Source organism: Pogona vitticeps, chromosome 11, assembly GCF_051106095.1.
Source record: "Pogona vitticeps strain Pit_001003342236 chromosome 11, PviZW2.1, whole genome shotgun sequence".
Lineage (NCBI taxonomy): Eukaryota > Metazoa > Chordata > Lepidosauria > Squamata > Agamidae > Pogona > Pogona vitticeps.
Window position 1 is genome coordinate 19530412 of NC_135793.1, and position 19358 is coordinate 19549769.

General features: G+C 42.8%; 2 protein-coding genes across 3 annotated transcripts in view; both read left to right on the forward strand.

Annotated features, from left to right (window-relative positions):
• IL1RAPL2 (interleukin 1 receptor accessory protein like 2) overlaps nucleotides 1–3222 on the forward strand; it is a 528601-nt gene extending 525379 nt beyond the window's left edge. Inside the window, exon 11 of one of the 2 annotated variants that reach the window (XM_020811816.3) lies at nucleotides 1341–3222. In XM_020811816.3, coding sequence (XP_020667475.3) covers nucleotides 1341–2038 — 698 coding nt within the window. In that variant the 3' untranslated portion in view covers nucleotides 2039–3222. The remainder of the gene's footprint in view (nucleotides 1–1340) is intronic. The other variant, XM_072981155.2, reaches the window with a different exon arrangement.
• A 12584-nt stretch (nucleotides 3223–15806) lies between these two features.
• NRK (Nik related kinase) overlaps nucleotides 15807–19358 on the forward strand; it is a 125968-nt gene continuing 122416 nt past the window's right edge. The window contains exon 1 of the mRNA XM_020813943.3: nucleotides 15807–15836. Coding sequence (XP_020669602.3) covers nucleotides 15822–15836 — 15 coding nt within the window. The 5' untranslated portion in view covers nucleotides 15807–15821. The remainder of the gene's footprint in view (nucleotides 15837–19358) is intronic.

Consider the following 19358-nt stretch of genomic DNA (forward strand, 5'->3'; position numbering starts at 1 on the left):
AAACAAACAAATGTTTCTTTGATACTGCCTTATAAAGGCATTGATGTATACGTACGCCTCCAGGCTTTTTATTTGTTTGTTTGTTTTAATGGTCCATCGGCCTTGGAATAAATCTGTTAACCGTCTTCAATCCTGAACAGCTAAATTCAAGACACAGCCAATTCAGATATTTTCAATTGTAGTCTTGGCGGCAAGTAGGTGCCAAACAGAACCCAGGAAACAGCAGCTAAAGGTACGGATCTGGGAGCTGTACATCCCATGCCTATATTCAGTCATCCCCGGGAGCCTATTTTTTTGAGGACAAGAAAAGACAAAGTGTGTGTCGCAATGTCTCCTACACACACATGTCTTAAAACCTTGGTAAAACACAGCAATACAAAGTGGAGCAATATATGGATCTGTATATTCCTGGTTCCAGATAGCCTACAACCTTTATACCCATATCAGCTTGTGGATCAAGGGAAGAAGGCATCTCCCTACAACATGTTGGGGCATACCACCACCAGCAGCAGCAGCTTGGTTCCCAAGCCACTACTATGCATATGACTTTGTTATCTGGAATATACAGTTATGATAGCTTCATGCAACTCAGGACTCATCCGTTTTTTACGGATGGTGTCAGACTAAGGTGTGTGTGGTTTTTTGGGGGGTGCACAGTTAACACATCCCATGTAAATGAGAGATGCACATTCCCAGACATCACTGGACACAGGATAGGAATTGGTCTGGTGCCTTATGCCAGGTGAAGGAATTCAACCACCTAGCCTCGTGCCGTCTGCTCTGACTGGCTGTAGCTTTCCAGGGTATCGGGGAGCCAAGGCTTCCACCAGTTGCCATCCGATATCTTTTTTCAGTAGGAGATGCTGGAGGCAGAACCTGGGATGCCAAAATCCTTGGCAATGTCCTTTGACATTGGAGGTGTTTACTGGAACTATTGCCTGCTGCTACTGGAATCGACCAATGCCTAGTGAGAAATGAAAAATCCCATGTGCTCTCCATAAGAGGCACCAGAACAGGGAATGCTATTGCCCAAGAGATGCAAAGTCATCTGTTGACTGTGATCCGTGGATGACGTATGGGACAAGAGCTGTAGCATAACTAAACTTACACATTGGTTAGAATCCAGCAATCAGTCACAACTAGAGTAGGTTCATTGGATCAATGTAATTTACAGAGGAGCTGGCACACTCTAGTTGCAATGTACTACTGGATCTCAGCCATTGTGGAGATGGCCGAAGAGGAAGTGGGAATTATTTTTCCTAATATAATTGGAAGTCCAGCTTTTTGAATGTGCTATGTATCTATTTCTCTGTTTTATTGTCTTTTCTTACAATTTACAGCATACCTTGAAGATCTCACAAGATGCGTAGAACAAAGCCGAAGACTCATTATCGTCCTAACACCAGACTATGTACTCAGGAGAGGGTGGAGTATTTTTGAGATGGAAAACAGACTCCATAACATACTCGTCAGTGGAGAAATCAAAGTGATTTTCATTGAGTGCCCAGAATTAAGAGGCAAGATTAATTACCAAGAGGTAGACTCTTTAAAGCACACCGTTAAACTCTTCTCAGTCGTCAAATGGAATGGACCAAGAAGCAGCAAACTGAATTCTAAGTTTTGGAAGCGGTTGCTCTATGAAATGCCTGCCAAGAAGAAAGAGGTGTTATCTCGGCGTCAAGTCTTAGATTCTGCCGAACAGGGTCTTTTTGGGGATCTTCAAACGGTGCCTTCCATTGCTGTGACAGATACCTCAGCCACTTTGATTGCATCTCAGGCAGATCTGGGTGATTATCAACAACCAGATTCGGTGCAAACGAGACATTACTGCAGAGGCTATGAGTACGATCTCCAGTCGGCAACCTTGCCGTTAGCTGCCATAAGCAGTAATCACCACACTTACTGTAACATACCCCTGACACTGCTTAATGGGCAGCTACCTCTTAACAGCAGCATGAAGGATGCTCAAGAATTTCACAGAAACCCCTTGCTTCCATTGTCAACAAGGGAACTTAGTTTCACTAGTGACATATGGTAGCGAAGTACTCACGCATTGCAACGCTGGCTTGTTGAACGTCAATGAGACAGACCCTTAAAAGATGTTGAACCCATGACATCAGGTGCCAAAAACGTTTTGCCAAGTCACAAGCCACTCACTTTTATACTTGAACCTCTTTGTTTACATTTCAGGAATTATTAGCAAGGGAGAACCTACTTTTGTAGCTCACGAATAAGTTCGTACCTTTTAATGTACAGTTTTATTGCTTCTTTATAAAAAAGAGAGAGAAAGGGTACTGAAGAGTATTTTGAAGTAGGCTTTGCAATCTGATAATGGATTGATATTCAATGGTACATATGATAGATTAAGACTCCATATTTATATATATACATATATATATATTAGTACTTTAAATGGATTTCTTTTTTTCTCAAAGAACGAATGTTAGATAGCAACAACACAAGTCACACACCTGACCCACAACAAGCTGCAAAAAGGGATACTTTCATTTCAAATCATGCCTGAAGGACCCATTCTTCTAAAGGACATATATCTCTATACTCTTAGGATATGTTTCCCATAAGAGTCTCGCCTGTACAATATGGATAATGGGCCAGGTGAACCTTCTGAGGGTGAGAGACTAGTTTTTACTCAACAATTTCTGCCATTGGGAAATCCATTACCCACTTAATGTGATTCATCCTTTTGTTCTCAATATATTTCTTAATTCTACCTGACATTGTGTTTTTCTTAAAACAAAGTTCTTAGCAAGTTTGACAGCAGTTTAGTTTCTGTAGATTTCCAAGCTTGGTTAAAACTGGCTTTGTGGGTTTCTAAAGACTTGTTTTTTTTTATTTTTTTTATTTTATGTACTGACCGGATTGTCTCGTTATTTAACTGATCATTGATTTGAGCATTTCTTAAACTTCCTGACCTTGTAAGATTTCTATTAATGGTAATGTAAACTTTGCACAGAGTTATGATTATGATTATATATTTTCATTTTCCAGATTTTAATCATGTTACAACTTACAGATTGATATTTGACAGACAATGTTGGCAATAGAAAAAAAAAAGAAATACAGCAATACTCACAAACAAAAAATGCTGAATTTCTTGGATTATCGGTAATATTAATTTAATGGCTTTGATAATCATCTAAAAGAGCAGGAAGCATTTACACCCTCTAGGTATACTTCAGTTAAAGGTAATTGTAGTCCCATTGCCTTGCTTTCAGTAGGATACTGGGGATAGTTCTTATGTAACATAAACATGGTTGTTGCTCTATCCTAACATGATCGGCTGGTCTTCAATTATGGTCAGAGTTTATTACACAAAAGGGACCAACAATGTAGCCACATCCTATACCAGCACTGCCTTATTCTTAGGACGGACTGATGCTAGGAATCACTGCACAAATGGCTTCTTCACTACGATTGCTGAAAAAATTCTGTTCAACTCAAGGTAAAGGTAAAGGTTTCCCTTGACAATTTTTTTGTCCAGTCGTGTTCGACTCTAGGGGGCGGTGCTCATCCCCGTTTCCAAGCCATAGAGCCAGCGTTTTGTCTGAAGACAATCTCCGGTGGTCACATGGCCAGTGCGACTTAGACACGGAATGCTGTTACCTTCCCACCGAGGTGGTCCCTATTTATCTACTTGCATTTGCATGCTTTCGAACCGCTAGGTTGGCGGGAGCTGGGACAAGTGACGGGTGCTCACTCCGTCGCGTGGATTCGATCTTGCAACTGCTTGGTCTTCTGACCCTGCAGCACAGGCTTCTGCGGTTTAGCCCGCAGCGCCACCACGTCCCTTCTGTTCAACTCAAGATAAAACATTTTTCATAAAATAATTAATGAATTTTCTTTTCTTTTCTTTTTTCTCTCCTCTACCTGGGGAATGAGAAGGCCACTGCACAGAGTTTTCCCTTGGTTGTCTTTCACCTTTTGTACGTGCGCCGGCCACCATTCCTGGTGGTTATGGCGCAATGCAAGATCTGAGGCTTTGCAAAGGATGAAAAATGGCAGCTAGACTAACCAACCTTGGAGGCGAGGGGAAGAGGAACACGGTGCTACTGTTCCCGCTAATGGTGAACCCCACCCCTAATAAAAGGTTAGGAGAATCTCTTTCCTCCTGCCCAGAGAGATCACCAAACACAACATTTTTGTTCCCACAATTATGATGGAGAATCCCAAGAAGCCATTTGCCACAGGTCTGTTGCTTCCTGGCCAGCGAGTATAAAGTGTTCCTGAAATTCCACTGATTTCACTCTGCATCGAGTGGATCGATGGGATGTAAGAATTCTCCATCTTCCTTTCTAGTTTGTCATGTATTCCTCCAGGGGACGCTCGAATTGCATCTTGTATATTGCATCAGCAATGGCATAGCTACTTCCGGTGGGGAAGGATCATGGGCACTGAAGTCCAATGACATTTAGAGGGTCATACATTTCTCATCCCTGATTTAGTGGCTCTTTAGATATTCCGTTTCTGAGGTGGAGGGCTAATGGATACATTCTGATTTCCATTTGAGCACAGGCATGTACATGAACACTGTGGTGCAGTGAGCAACCTACAGACATTTACATGAGTTGAATTGTGGATGACATTTGCTTTTAAAGTATATCTAATATCACCCTCTTGACTTTTCAGTCAATGGAAGCCACACCTTTGCAAAATAAAGTAATATACAACACATTGATTAATACAAGATATGTTGTATTACTTTGCTTTGCAGGTTGAACTTCAACAGCATATATCAGATACATTTATCAAACAGAGGTGGTAATTTAAACATCAGATCAGAATTGGGCTGTTTATTTCCCTGTTGAATGTGGAGGTTTTATTGTTGTTGCCTTGCCTTGGCTTGCCTAGGTAGCCAGCAAAAAAATTGTTCTGGTTATATGTTCTGGAAGGGGTTCAGGAGATGGGGAAGTCTCTTGACATTACACTGAACTCAAGACCCAGCACAAATGTATGTACAAGCAGGCCAGGCCAGCTGAGCACAAGGGTCAACTCATCCCTACTGTCCCACGTCTCAGACTCCCCCCCCCAAAAAAAAGCAGCAGGTCATTTCAGGGCTCACCAAATGTTCTGCTGGATCCTTGCAGCTCTAGAAAGATCCCCTTCCCATCTTTCCACACAGAAGGACAGCACCATTTTGCTACTGTTTTGTGCTCTGGCCCAAGGATAAGATGTGCCAACCCGTGGTCAACGGGCAAGTGTATTTTGCACAAATCCTAGAGGTGGCCCCCATCTTCTCAGTCCACCAAAGTGGCATGGAGTTAAAACCACAGACGAGTAACAACTATGTTGTTGTAAACATAAGAACTGGTCCTTGTCCAGGAGAAACATTTGCCACATTCATCATGTCCAGTATATTTATTCAACCTGATTTCTCTGCCCTTTTGGAAATGGCAAACGGGGTCTGTTTCTAGACTTGCTAGTGTTGTTTGTGGGCACTGTAATGGACTCAACTTGCCTTATCCATGCATAGCCTCTTTAGAGCACAACCTGTTCATACCAAGAAGAACTAAAAGTTGTCTAGTCAACACATTACCTTCTGAAGGTTGGCGGCTCTCAGTCTGTGGCTGCTCTGTTTTTGTCTGCTGTTCCACAAAGGAATACAGAGATGCTCTCGTGAAACTGCCATGTTACTGTTCTGTCTAGAATCCTCTTCTCCATGGAGATTGCGTTGTTTCGGAGAATGTTTCTCTGTCGTTTTCACTGCTCCAATGCGCTTTTTCCCTCAAACACAGGATCTACCTGTTTGGATAGAAATTACAAGGGAATGAATCAGGATACGATACACTAGCATCTTGAATTAAGGGGCGTGCATTTACATGCGTACATCTAAGAAGCCATTTCTAGGGGCTTTGGAGAGAACTTAAACCAGAAGAAGCAGCTTGAATATTAGTGTTCACGCTAACATATTAACATTGCATTGCTGAAACTATTCCATTCATTAATGTTGACTCACTAGGATTGTTTCACAAAATTAATTCTCTGAGTAGTTTGTTCAATTAGAAAAAAATTAACTCACTAAAAATGTTGAGTAATTAATTAAAACAATGGTAGGCATTGATAACTACCTTCTTTTTTTTAATGTAGCTTTGCAGTTTAACAGTTAGAATAATATTTTTTGAAATTGTTCACGACAATGGTAATAAATTGCAGCAAATGAGTTTATTTTAACATATTATTTCCAAGCTCTACTCGGAAGAACATGCATGTGTCAACATATCAACACATATTTTTGAAACAGACATAAATATGAACAGTGAGAGGATAAGATGCTGGCATAAGCAGATTTTCTTGTCTGATTATACTCCACACATTGAAAAGGAGAAGTGAAAAATATTCACTAAATTTTTTATTCTTATTTGTTTACCCTGTCTTGACAAAATAAGAAAACTAGGGGTTTTAAACAGTTTTCTAAAATGTCTTTAATATTCTTTCCCTTTGGAAATCAAAGCAGACACACACAAACAAAGCAAGCACAGAAGGACTGGGTGATTGCTACAAAAGAAGAAAGCAACCCATTTGGTGCTTTTAATTCTTAAGTAAGGTAGCAGAAAGCCTTGTTTAGAGCGATTCATGCAATTTCATAAATTTTGCAATTTTGCATGACTATGACCAATTCTGTGCAAAAGCAATGCTTTTCCATGAAGCGTCTCTTTCACCAATCCACAAACTTTATTGATAACCGCTCACTGGCATGGACAAGAGTCATTGCCTGGGAGGATGAGGAAAGCAAATATTTAATCATCACTATCGTCGTCGTCTTAGAACTGCAGAGCTGGAAGGGACCCTATGGATCATCGAGGCCAGACCCTGTCGGGAAGTAAAGTGGGGAATTTCATCCTTTATGCCAAGGCTGAAGTGTGCTGCTAATAAACAGGAATTATGTGATCCAGCCAAACCAGAGGGGAGTGGAAAAGAATACTCTAATGCAGTGGCCCCCAACCTTGGGCCTCCAGATGTTCTTGGACTTCATCTCCCAGAAATCCTGGCCAGTAGAGGTGGTGGTGAAGGCTTCTGGGAGTTGTAGTCCAAGAACATCTGGAGGCCCAAGGTTGAGGACCACTGCTCTAGTGGCAGAAGAACTCCCAGAGAAGCAACAGCACAATGGAAACAAGACCTAAATCAGCATATAATAGTCTCTGGCTAGGACCCTAAGGAAGCTTCAAAATGAAACTTGCTGGATAGTTTGAGAGCCTCAAGAAGTTTTTGTTTTAGTCTAGAATTTCCGGAATCCCATAGAAGCCATGACCATGCTGTTTAGAGGATTATGGGAGTTGTAGTCCAACAGAGCGAGAGAGAGAGATGTACAATTGGCCCTTCTCACAAATGGAATTCTACAGAAGGTCTAGACAATGACAACGTTGACATGTAATCCTACTATATTTTCCTATTGCTGCTTCTGGCATCTATTTAGGAAGCAATAACTTGGAAGAGTGCCACTGTGAATACCTGCACAATGCTTTACGATTAGCAGCACTAGATATTTTTTGTCTGTGTCCAGAAGCACACACACTCATTCCAACTGCACACATGGCAGCTTCCCATGTCACAGAAAACAATCAATATTCTTTGACCAATCAGTGATGCAAACAAACCCTTGTGAAATAGCAAATGCCAATCCACTGACCCACCATTCTCTCCAATAACATGGAATAGCATGGAATTATAATCCTCGCTGTCCTGCAGCCAACGTGGTTATTGACTACAGAGGTGTATTGGTCAATTGGGGCTCACAAGTGCTCATCACGATGGTTTCAAAAGCTAGCATCGCCAATCAAGGAGAGTCCAAAACATCAGGCAGCTGGATCAACAAATGAGGCACAACTCTTTTGTAAGGGTAATGGCCCTTAATTGCCTGTTCAAGACCAAACTGCCCTCTAACAATTTGCATGGAAGCAGAGATGGATTGCAGCGATTTACTATTCCTAGAAGAATCCATTTTCTTCCCAGATAACATGGAGATTACAATTCAGCTCAGAGAAAAAAGGCAGGCCTGAGGAACGTAGCAGATGGTGGCACATTCTCTGCTTTTGAGAAAGTTTCAAAATCTTTGACCCTGTGAACCTGAAATTGTGGAAGCTGTAGCCTCAAAATAGTTATATTTCCCGGCTCTGACACTCGCAGTAAATCAGCTGTGCCACCTTCGCAGTTTAAATTGAGCCAATCTTACTTCTGCATCATAACCACTATTTATCACAACTAAGCAATGATAACACACGTCTTTTAAAAAAAGGTCTGAATGTGCAATAGCATGCACACACACGCATGTACACACAAACAAAAGTTTCCACTGGTGGAAAGAAAACTAGGAATGATCTCATGAATACAGATGGATAACTTCTTTTTCAACGCATGTTGTATATAAGAAGACCTTTTGCTGTCAAGTTGCCTACGATCTATGGTGACCTTGTGAAGGAGAAGACCTGCAAAATGTTCTGTCCTCATCATCTCTGTTCAGCTCTTGTAAACCCAAGGCTGTTGTTCCTTTATGGAGTCAATCCACCTCATATCTGCCCTTCCTCTATTCCTGCTGCCTTCAGCATTTCCTAGCAATATTGCCTTTTCCAGCAACTCCTGCTTTCCAATGAGGTGTCAAAGTATGAAAGTCTCAGCTTTGACATTTTTGCTTCTAAAGCAAGTTCAGACTTGATTTGGTTTAGGACCCACTTGTTCATCTTCCTGGTGGCCCAGGGTATGCACAGAGCTCCATCTAGCACCATATTTCAAATGAATAATTTTGCACCGTCCAGCATTTGCACCCTTAACATAGTAATGTTCCAACAGAAATGATTCTCAGACTTTTTTTTTCCCCCACCTTCCAACTGCTTGAAAATTTTGGGGGGACTCAGTGGACTGTTTAAAGCAATTAGTAAAAAGTTTGTTCTTATTCTATAAATCAGAGCACAGGTGTATCTAATACTTTATAAACCAGAGAACTGCCATTCATTTAGGGTTGAGCAACTGTGTGTTGCCTTCCAGATGTTTTCAGCCAGTAGCTCCCAGCAGACCCACCCAAAATAGCCCAGGATGAGAGTCTTAAACTTGGCATCAAAAACATCTGGGGGTACACAGCTGCTCATCCTTGCTACAACTGGTAATTATTATTTTTTAAAGGGGGAAACAAAGCCTAGAACAGCCTCTCTACAAGCCCTAAAGCCAGGATTGTTGGGTTTTTTGTTTTTTTGTTGATAATCTGGGCTTGTTCATATGCTACTCAAACACTGGGAGTGATTTGGTCCTGTTTCTTCCCCAGTTTCTTTAAGCTGGTTTTGGACTTTTAATCAACATCTGAAAGGGTTGGAAATTCCTCTTGGCTTTGAAAAAAAGCAGCCTTTGGCCTAAAAACCATTGAAATGTGTCCCAGAGAAGAGGTAAGGGGGTGTTTGGAATTTTTAAAAATAAAATGTTTGGGGGGGTTATGTTTTGGCAGATGCTTGCCTTGGAAGGATATGGTGGCACAGCTGGATTTATCTGGCTCTCAGGACACATTTTGCACCCCAGTGCCCTAGAGAGTTGCTGCCAGACAGGGCACAGGCTGTTCTGAGCTAGCTGGACAAATAATTCAACTTGATTTAAGGCCAACCAGAGGCACGGCTCATAGGGTGAAAATACCAGGAGACATGCTACTATGTTCTCTCAGACTTTAGCTACAGTCCCAGAAGGAATATACTGTAATGAATGTTCCAAGCAACACTATATCTTTCAAGATAATCTTGTCCTTATGTACAGTGAGACCACAGCTGCGATACAAGGAGATCTGCAAGCAGGATCTGAAGGCCTTAGGAATGGATCTCAACAGATGGGAAACCTTGACCTCGGAGCGTTCAGCCTGGAGGCAGCCGGTGCAGCATGACCTCTCCCAATTTGAAGAGACTCTTGTCCAGCAGGCTGAGGCAAAGAGGCAGTCTCGGAAGCAGCAAAGTCAGGGAGCTGGACAGGGGACCGACTGTATTTGTCTTTAGTGTGGAAGGGATGGTCACTCTCGAATTGGCCTTCTCATCCACACTAGATGCTGTTCCAAGTCCTCCATACAGAGCATGTTACCATAGTCTCTTGAGATTTAAAGATGTCTAAGCAAATGTACAGTGTTTTGGTATGGTTTGCTTTGGAAGAGTGCTTAAGATGCACTGATTTTACAAAGACCTGCAAAAACAAACGGAAATGGTCTGTTGATATGTCTCTCACACAGCTCTCTGCTTTATTTTGATTCTTCTTGGAGGATGTGGCTATAAATGAATTGCTATGATGAAAACAAGAATTTGAAAAATTACCATTACCTGCCAGATAAGGTCACTTCCTGTGGTGAAATACCAGTAAGGCTGGCTTCTAGAGTTCCATATTCAACTTCTGATCCCTTTGATTTTTCTGTTTAATGGGCTCCCCTCACCTTTATTCCTATTAATTATCTGTAGAATATGTTTTAATTTCCAGATGTCTCTGGGTACTAGACGGCTTAATTCACAATTCCTAAAACATGGGTGCTAAAATAAAAGAAAAATTTATGTGCATAGAAGGGTCAGTTGAGAGAAGGCATGGCCCCCCTGAGGGAATTCACAACATTTGAGACTCCTGAGTGAGAGCTGCATGTTGTTTAACAAACGATGCTCTCCAATTGCCTCCCTAGAAAGGCTAGCTTTTACAGATACTCAAATAAAACATTCACAATTGTTCTCTGCCAATTGTTAAGATGAATATTGAAAATACAGGCCTGCTGAATATTTCATAAGTGGCAGAGAAAATTACATAATACGTTTCAGGGGAAAACAACATTGGAAAAGGGGGGGCCAGCAGCCCTTTATTTTGCTCCCATCAACAAATGAAGAATGTTGATTTGATTTTTTCCTTTTGCTGTGAAACACTTAACCTTTCTCCCTGGAGAACAAGGTTGGAGTGCCCATTCAAAGAATGCAGAAGCCACACACTCACTCAAAAGAGGAAAGCGTTTAATCTTTACAGCGATCAAAAACGACACTAATTTCAGCCGTATGAAGGCAATTAAGGCACGATTTAATAGGATCACTCTGAAAGCGAAAGTCAAAATAAATAAAACCTCACACCCATACAATCTCTTTCTCCACTGACCCAAGTAATTTATATTTTAAATTGAAAGCTGGAGGCCTGCCAATGAAAACAGATGACAAGCGGCTGGCAATTTTGTTTAAAAGAGGTGGGCCACGTTTGTCTGTGCAAGCATATCCAACAAAATTTTATGGCAACGCAATAGAACCAAGATGGAATATAAATCAGTATTTTTATAAAGGTGGTGAGGTCAATAGATAAACAAGGCCGTAAATCTCACTACACTGCCTGGTTGTCCCAGTTTAAAACTGGTCTGACACCGCGTGTGAAGTATCACAACTGGACACCCTGAAATGTTGCAGGGAAAACTTTTTGTGACACAGAAATAAAGCCACAGAGGAAAGCAGCTCCATTTTAAGGTGTCTGGCAGAAAACATGCCAAACGAGTAGATGTCGCTCTTAACGGACCATACCGGATTATTACTGGCTGCCTGAAACCTGCCCCCCCCCCCCGAAAAGGTCTCTTTATTTGGCATTGCTCCTCCAGTCGTTGGTCAAGAGGCGCTAGTGAGTAATGAACCAAAGAAGATAATACGGCATCAAACCCATCCACTTCGTGGACACCAAACCCTTTAGATGACAGCTAAAACTGAGGGAAAGTTTCCTGCACCCCTCTCAAACTTTAAACGTTAAAAGAGGCTAGGCTGAACCAACAGAGAACAAAAACTGCACACTTTGCCGAATGGGGGAAGGCTGAAGAGGGTCTCCCATCAGGACAAGACTCTGGTTGGACCATCTTGAAGTCCCTTAATAGGCTTTGAAGTGAAGTAGTAGAGTAGTGAGATGGCTGGACAGTGTCATTGAAGCGACCAACATGAATTTGACCATTTAAGTAAGTAAGTAAGTAAGTAAGTAAGTAAGTAAGTAAGTAAGTAAGTAAGTAAGTAAGTAAGTAAGTAAGTAAGTAAGTAAGTAAGTAAGTAAGTAAGTAAGTAAGTAAGTAAGTAAGTAAGTAAGTAGGTAGGTCAAAGAATGATCAAGTGAAATGGGACTGCTTGGATACAGGACAAATGTAGAGAAAATTCATCAATGCAGCACTTACATGCAGGCAATTTATGCCCCACCACGCGTACAAAAGAAGATCTAGCAAGTGGCCGAGATAATACCATTGAAGTCACTCACTTCTGATCAAAAATAGTCTAATTATATTAACATTTTAATGTGTTTTAGTTTTGCCTATATTTCATAAGCATCCATAATTTTAAATGGTGCAATGCTCTGAAACAAAGAAAGAATGAAAGACGGTTAAAAAAAAATCTGATGGTACTAAGTGTTGTGAGCAAGACACGATCCAAGCATCATAGCCCACCTCGCTGGGATGTTGTGAAGGAAAACAATCTTTTTGTGGGGGAAGAAAAAAGGCAAAATGGAGGACTTCGTCAGATTGGATTATTTGACTAGAAAGGGGGGAGGGTGGTTGGCAAAGGACTTGCCAGGAGACACAGAGATACAGCTTTCACTCTTGACAATTTTCACATGATGCCATTCCATGGAAACCCATGTTCCACTGTTGCAAGAGAGTTCCCAAGACCCAGAACAGCGGTTGGTTGGTTGATTTCCTGCCTTTTGAACTGCACAAGAGAGATGCCATCACATTTCTTAGCTAAGAAGAGGCTTTCCTTGAGGGCTTTACTTGGCGGGATTCTTCCAGTGGCCCAGAGGGCTGCAAAATAGTTTTCAGGCATAAACAATTGCACAGGGTCGGCGGACATGGAAACTGAGCGATACGAAATGATTGCAAAAGGGGGTCTCCTGACACACAACCCTGGCACAGACCGAAGTCAGGCAATGCAACCGAGAGCGTGGGAATGTCATCAAAATCTGCAGGAATCAGCAATATATTCAGTAAAACAGAGTGGTTTCAAAAGGCAGGTTACGTTACCTTTGGGCTCACTTGTTGTTTTCCCACCAGGCAATGAGAGACGAGTTCCAATTTTAGTAACAAGCGGCGTTCCCTTCTGGCCATTCCCAAGAGCTCAGAGAAGTCTTTTGATCCAGAGACATACGGGACCCCCCGCAAAGACAGTTTCTTTTTCCAAATGGGCAATGGTTTTAATGGTGCTGGAGGGAACCCAGGACTTCTCTGTCTTAATGGAGGAATAAGGAAACTCTACCTCTATAGAACACTTTAAAAAAATCATCACACACTAAACCGAACTTTTGTGGATTAAACACCACTTCATCAGGATTGTACCCTTGTGAAGAACTTAAAAGTCCAAAAATACATGGCAAGATGGGTTCGTTTTTTGTTTTTTTGTTTTTGTTTTTTGTCCAAGAAAGCTGCTCTTTGATGTTAAGTCCTGCAGTTCTTGGCCATTTTCCAGGATTTTCTCTCTCAGATGGAGGTGAGGAGTCTGGTTTGCTGCTTTACAGTTGCTGTTGAGGCAGCTAGTTCTACAAACAAAGCACAGACATGTTGTACACACATCTCCCCATGTGGCCTTAGTTCGAAACAGAATTGTTTCGGATTGGCGGGGAGGGACGGTAAAACCCTAAGTCTCAGAAGGAGGACTCAGGTTTTCTGTGTCACATCACACACACACACACACACACACACACACACGCACGCACGCACGCACGCACGCACGCACGCACGCACGCACGCACGCACGCACGCACGCACGCACGCACACACACACACACACACACACACACCAATCAGAAACATATGGAGGATGTGAATGTCTCTCCTGAATTCCCACTCTGAAAGCTCCGATGCCGAGACAGAAATGTCACATGGTGTAACGTCCGTTGTCTTCACCACCTGACATGAAACAGCTAACCTGAGCCACAGTCCAACAGAATGGTTATTTGGTGTGTCTGTCAAGTAGGAACTGATTTATAGCAATCCTAATACAGTGGACCCTCTACTTAAGGAATTAATCCGTATTGGAATGGTGGCTGCAAGTCGAAAAGTCTGTAAGTTGAATCTCCATTGACCTACAATGCACTGAAAACCGATTAATCCCATAACCAGTGGTTTTTATTCTATTTTTATTCCATTTTGGTTTTTTTCTGGTCTGTAAGTCGATTCTCTGGCTGCAAGTCAAATCTAAATTTTGCAGCCAGAGAAGTCTGTAACTCGAAAAGTCTGTAAGTCGAGCCGTCTGTAAATCGAGGGTCCACTGTAGGGATTTCAAGGTAAGTGAGATATTTAAGAAGTGACTTTACCAGCTCCACTTCCCCCCCCCCAAGTGAGTTTCCATGGTTGAGTGGAGATTCGAACTCCGGCCTCCAAAGTCCTAGTCCATCACTTTATCTACTGCATCACACTGGGAATCCTCACCCAGTAGAATAGGAATGCTGAAATTCCCTAAAACTAAGGGTTAAAAGTGATAAAGAGGGACTGCTACTTTCATTAATAAAAGAAGGTTTGGAATTTTGTGTCTACCATCGATCTTACAAACTTTGCCCCCAGCAACAAAACTTTGCACCCTGATTCACAGCCGAATTGGACTTTCCACTTCTCCAACAGGCCTGTGCAAAAGACAACTGTGGTCTGCAATGGGTTGTGTGGGCAAACATCACTTGGAGACATCCCAGTAAGGGGTCAGAGAGGACTCAAGTTGCCAGACATCCCGTGGGCTTAGCAACAATTGGCAAAATGTATTTAATTATGTCTGTCTGGCGGGGCTTTCATTCAAAGGCACACACAGAGAGAGGCCTTTCCGCCTCTGAATCAGAAGAATTGTCCACCCTGCCAAGTTGAACAATGTGGACGGGAGCCCGGAGTAATTACCATCTAATGGTTTGTGGCTGGTGGGGGGGGGGGTTGTTGATCTTGGTCCAGTCCCTAGCGGAAAGGTGACCGAACTACACTTGGCATCTATTTCATGGACTGTGCCAAATAAACAGTAGGGGAAATCGGATGAAGGGTTTGCATCGAGTGACAGGCTAAGAAAGATAGTTTCTCTCTCTCTCTCTCTCTCTCTCACACACACACACACACACACACACACACTTGAAATCTTAACAGATTTCAAAGTCTTTCCCTGCCAAAATATTTCAATGAGACTTTGCCCTGTGGGATTTCTGAACTCCCCATAAAAACAAGATCCCTGCTGGATAGCTCAGTGGTTGACATCACTTCAATTCCCCCCACAGTGTCTCCTTGATGATCCAGAGGGTCCCTTCCAGCTCTGCCGTTCTAAGATTTTTCTCTCTATTCCATTTCTTTCCTAGTTTCTGCCTGTTCTGATGGATTCTCTGCCGCTCAAGGTCCTGCACAGGAAAGATAACATTTGGCCAAGCCGTTCTAATCCTATGTAGTGCTGTGTTTCTCCCAGGGAAAAAAACATTACCACAAAACACCTGACAATCTTATGAGATTTCTCAGGGTGTGAGGGTGGGGAGAACATGTGTGTTAGGATCTGGCCCACACCGCCCTGGCAGCGGCAGGATCGGGGCTATCCTGACCCAGGAATGGCCTGGTGTTTGCAGACTCAGGCCCTGGCCTAGGTAGCAGCTGCTGGGCCACTCATGAGGCTCACCTGGAAACCTGGAGGGAAGGCCTACTTAAGGAGTGGTTCTCCCTCCCAGAACTTGCCCCAGCAAACAAAGGTCTTTGGCAGTGTTGTCTGCCTTGTTGTTCCTAAGCTCCAGAGTCCCTGTGTTCCAGTATTCCTGCATCTGTTCCTGCCTTGGCCCCTGCTCTTGCCTCCTGCGTCTTGGTGCCTTGTTCCAGCTCTCTGTTTGCAGCCCTGTGCTCCCACCTCTGCTTGGTCATGACCACCTGTGCAGTGAGTGCATTTTGACTTAATACTCTATGTGGTGGTTGGGGGTCCTGGTGCTGGTGGGGGGCTGCCTGAGATCTCTTGAATGGTGACAATGTTTACAGAGAAGTTTCTCTCCCAGGAGAAAGAGAGGCTTTGTTTTCCCTGCCCAAAGAGGAAAGCTACAAGATTCACACCCTTGTGCCATACATCTAGATGCTTTGTCACACTTATCTTCATGAACCGCCCACAAAATTTCATTAGGAAGGAGTTCTCTCTATTGCAGATTATCTGCCAAGAGCATAGCTAGAAAGACACAGGGAATGCTTTGCAGTATCTTAAAAGGGTGGCAATAATCGTGTTTTATTTTCTGGTCAATCTAGGCAACGAATGTTGGCCAAGTCCCTTCATTCTGCCAATATCAGATTTCCGTGTTGGCATTTTTGTCTGATGTATTTGCAAGGGAAGCAAAAATGGAAAGGGTCAGGCTCCTCAGTTTGGAAGCAAAGTGAATAAAGATGTCACATGAAATGGGATGATATTGTGAAGAACTTAACAATAATACTGTATTCAGTGGAATAGGACAAGATAAAAAGTGCTGCCTGGATTCCTTCAGCAGCAGTATTGGGCACTGAGGTGGCTCATCAGCCCTTTTGGGGGAAGGGTTTACTCCCATAATTTAGGAGGAGAGAACTTTATCAGGGTGTAAAGAGAGCTGGTGGAGATCTGTGGCTGTCAGGATCTGCGGCCACGTTGACCGGATAATTTTACACCAGTTTTAACTCAATGTCATGACTTTTCTTGGAGTCAGGGTGAGAAAGGAGTGGACTTCTAGATGCTCCTGTTGATAGCCTTCATTTAGCCAAGGATAGGGGAGCATGGGAGTTGTAGTCCAACAGCTTCTAGAAGGCTATGTATCCCCAGACACACACACGCACCTGCCCCTCTCCATAGCTTAGCAAAAAAAAATTCTTGTGGATTATGATTTCCAGTTCAACCCTTTGAGCACATTTTAGGGACTTGGAATCAGAAATTTAGGAGGCTCCTTTCAGCCTTCTGGCTACATGGATGTCCCACAGATGTTACTTTTAAAGGGGGACAATTTGTCTGTCTGGGAAAATTAGAGAAAGCATAGAATCATGAAGTTGGAAGGAGTTTATATGGTCTTTGAGTCCACCCCCTTGCTCAATGCAGGAATACAGATCAAAGGATAACTGCCAGGTGGTTTTCTATGTTTCTCTTGAATACCTCCAGTGTTGGAGCACTCACCACCTCCCGAGGTCATGGGTTCCATCATCATACTGCTCTAACAGTTACGAAGTTTTTCCTGATATTCAGCTGACATTCGGCTTCCTGTAACTTGAACCCATTGTTGCGTGTCCTGCACTTTGGGATGATTAAGAACAGATCCTGCCCCTCCTCTGTAGGACAGACTTTCAACTATCTGAAAAGTGTGATCATATTACCCCTCTGTCTTCTTTTCTCAAGGCTAAACATGCCCAGTTCTTTCAGCCTTTCCTCGCAAGGCTTGGCTTCCAGACCCCTCCCTGTAAATCCTTGTTGCCCTCCTCGGAACTTGTTCCAGTTTGTCAGCATCCTCCTTGAAGCATCCAGAACCAGATGCAGTACTCTAGGTGAGGCCTAACCAGCGCTGAACAGAGGGGAACTAGTACCTCAGAGGATCTGGAGACGATACTTCTGTTGAATGTCTCCAGGAATAGCATATGCCTCTTTTGTAGCCACAACACACTGTTATCTTCATATTCACATTGTGATCTATGATGATTCCAATATCTTTTTCACTTGTAGTATTGCTGAGCCAGGTATCCCCCCAACTTGTAACTGTGTTTGGTTTCTTTTTCCTACATGCAGTACTTTGCACTTATCCCTGTTGAATTTCATTATGTTGTTTTCAGCCCGGTGCTCAAGCCTATCCAGATCATTTTGAATTTTGTTTCTGTCTTCCAGGGTATTAGCTATTCCACCCAATTTTGTGTCATCTGTAAATCTAATTAATGGATCCAGGCCATTAATTACAATATTGAAGAGCCCTGGGGTACCCCACTTCTTTCCTCCTCCCAGTTTGAGAAGGACCCATTAATCATCACCCCCTGAGTATGATTCTGTAGCCAACTGTGTATCCACATGACAATTGATCTATCCAGCCGACATCTAGTTAGCTTGCTAATCAGAATATCATGGAGCACTTTGTTAAAGGCTTTGCTGAAGTCAAGATATACCACGTCTGAAACATTCCCTCTGTGTATCAGGGAGGTTACCCAATCAAAAAATGAGATCAGCTTAATCAAGTGTTCTTGACAAATCCATATTGATTTCTAGTTATTACTGCATTGTTTTCTAAGTGCTTGCATAGTGACTGCTTAATACAGTGGTGCCTCGCTAGACGATGATAATCCGTTCCATTGAAATCACTGTTTAGTGAAATCATCATCTAGCAAAAAGCAAATTGTCATCTAGCAAAAATTGGTTTGCGAAGCAGGGACCAAACATTGTCCAGCGAAATTCCCCCATAGGAATCACTGTTTTGCGAATCGCTATAATGATTGCAAAAAGTCAATGTCTAGTGAAAAAACTGTCATATGGGGTAACTGTCTAGTGAGGCACCACTGTAATCTGTTCCAGAATTTCCCCTGGGATTGATGTCAGGTTGACTGGTCTGTAGTTCCTAAGTTCCTCCTTTTTTCCCCTTTTTGAAGATAGTGACAACAGGCCTCTGAAGCAACGGATTGCAATCCACAAAAGCTCACACTGAAATAACTGTTAGCCTCAAAGGTGTTGTGGTGCTTTTGTTTTGGTGTTCCAGTTGTTGAGAAAGCACAGTCAATTGAATAAAGATGAGGCCTAACTGGAATTTGAAATCAGACTGCAGGATGGTGGTAGGGAGAAAGACGAGAGATGAACAAGTTACCAAATTCTCTTGCTTCCTTCACACAAGTGGCAAGAGGGAACATCAAGCCACTTGCCCATCGTCTGGTCAAGACACGACAATAATCCATCTCAGTATGCAAAGGGAGGCAAAGACAACTCCCATCATTCCCAGCTGTTGGGTTTTTTAGGCTGGAGTTTCATGGGAATTGTTGGCTGGATAGCTCAGTGGTTTAGGCCAGAGGTTGGGAGTTTGATTCCCCACTGCGCTTCCTAGGAAAAGAGCCAGCCTATGTGGCCTTGGGCAACCTGCACAGTCCCAGGGTGCCCCCTAGAGGAAGGGAATAGTAAACAACTTCTGAGCACTCACTACCTTGAAAACCCTAGAAAGGGTCACTAGAAGTCAGAATGGACTTGACAGCACACTATCATCACCATCACAATGGAAATGGTAGTCCAAGGTAGGTTGATTCTCACACACACACACACACACACACACACACCCCTACCTGCTGACACACCCTTGTCTGAGAAGAGGAAATATCTTTCAGCCACCACAGAACAAAAGGCGAGAGAAAGGAAACAAATTCTGAGCGTATTTACCTACCAAATCCAGCGGACAGAAAGGAGGAGCTGTTTGGCAGGAAATCTGCTTGTAAGTCT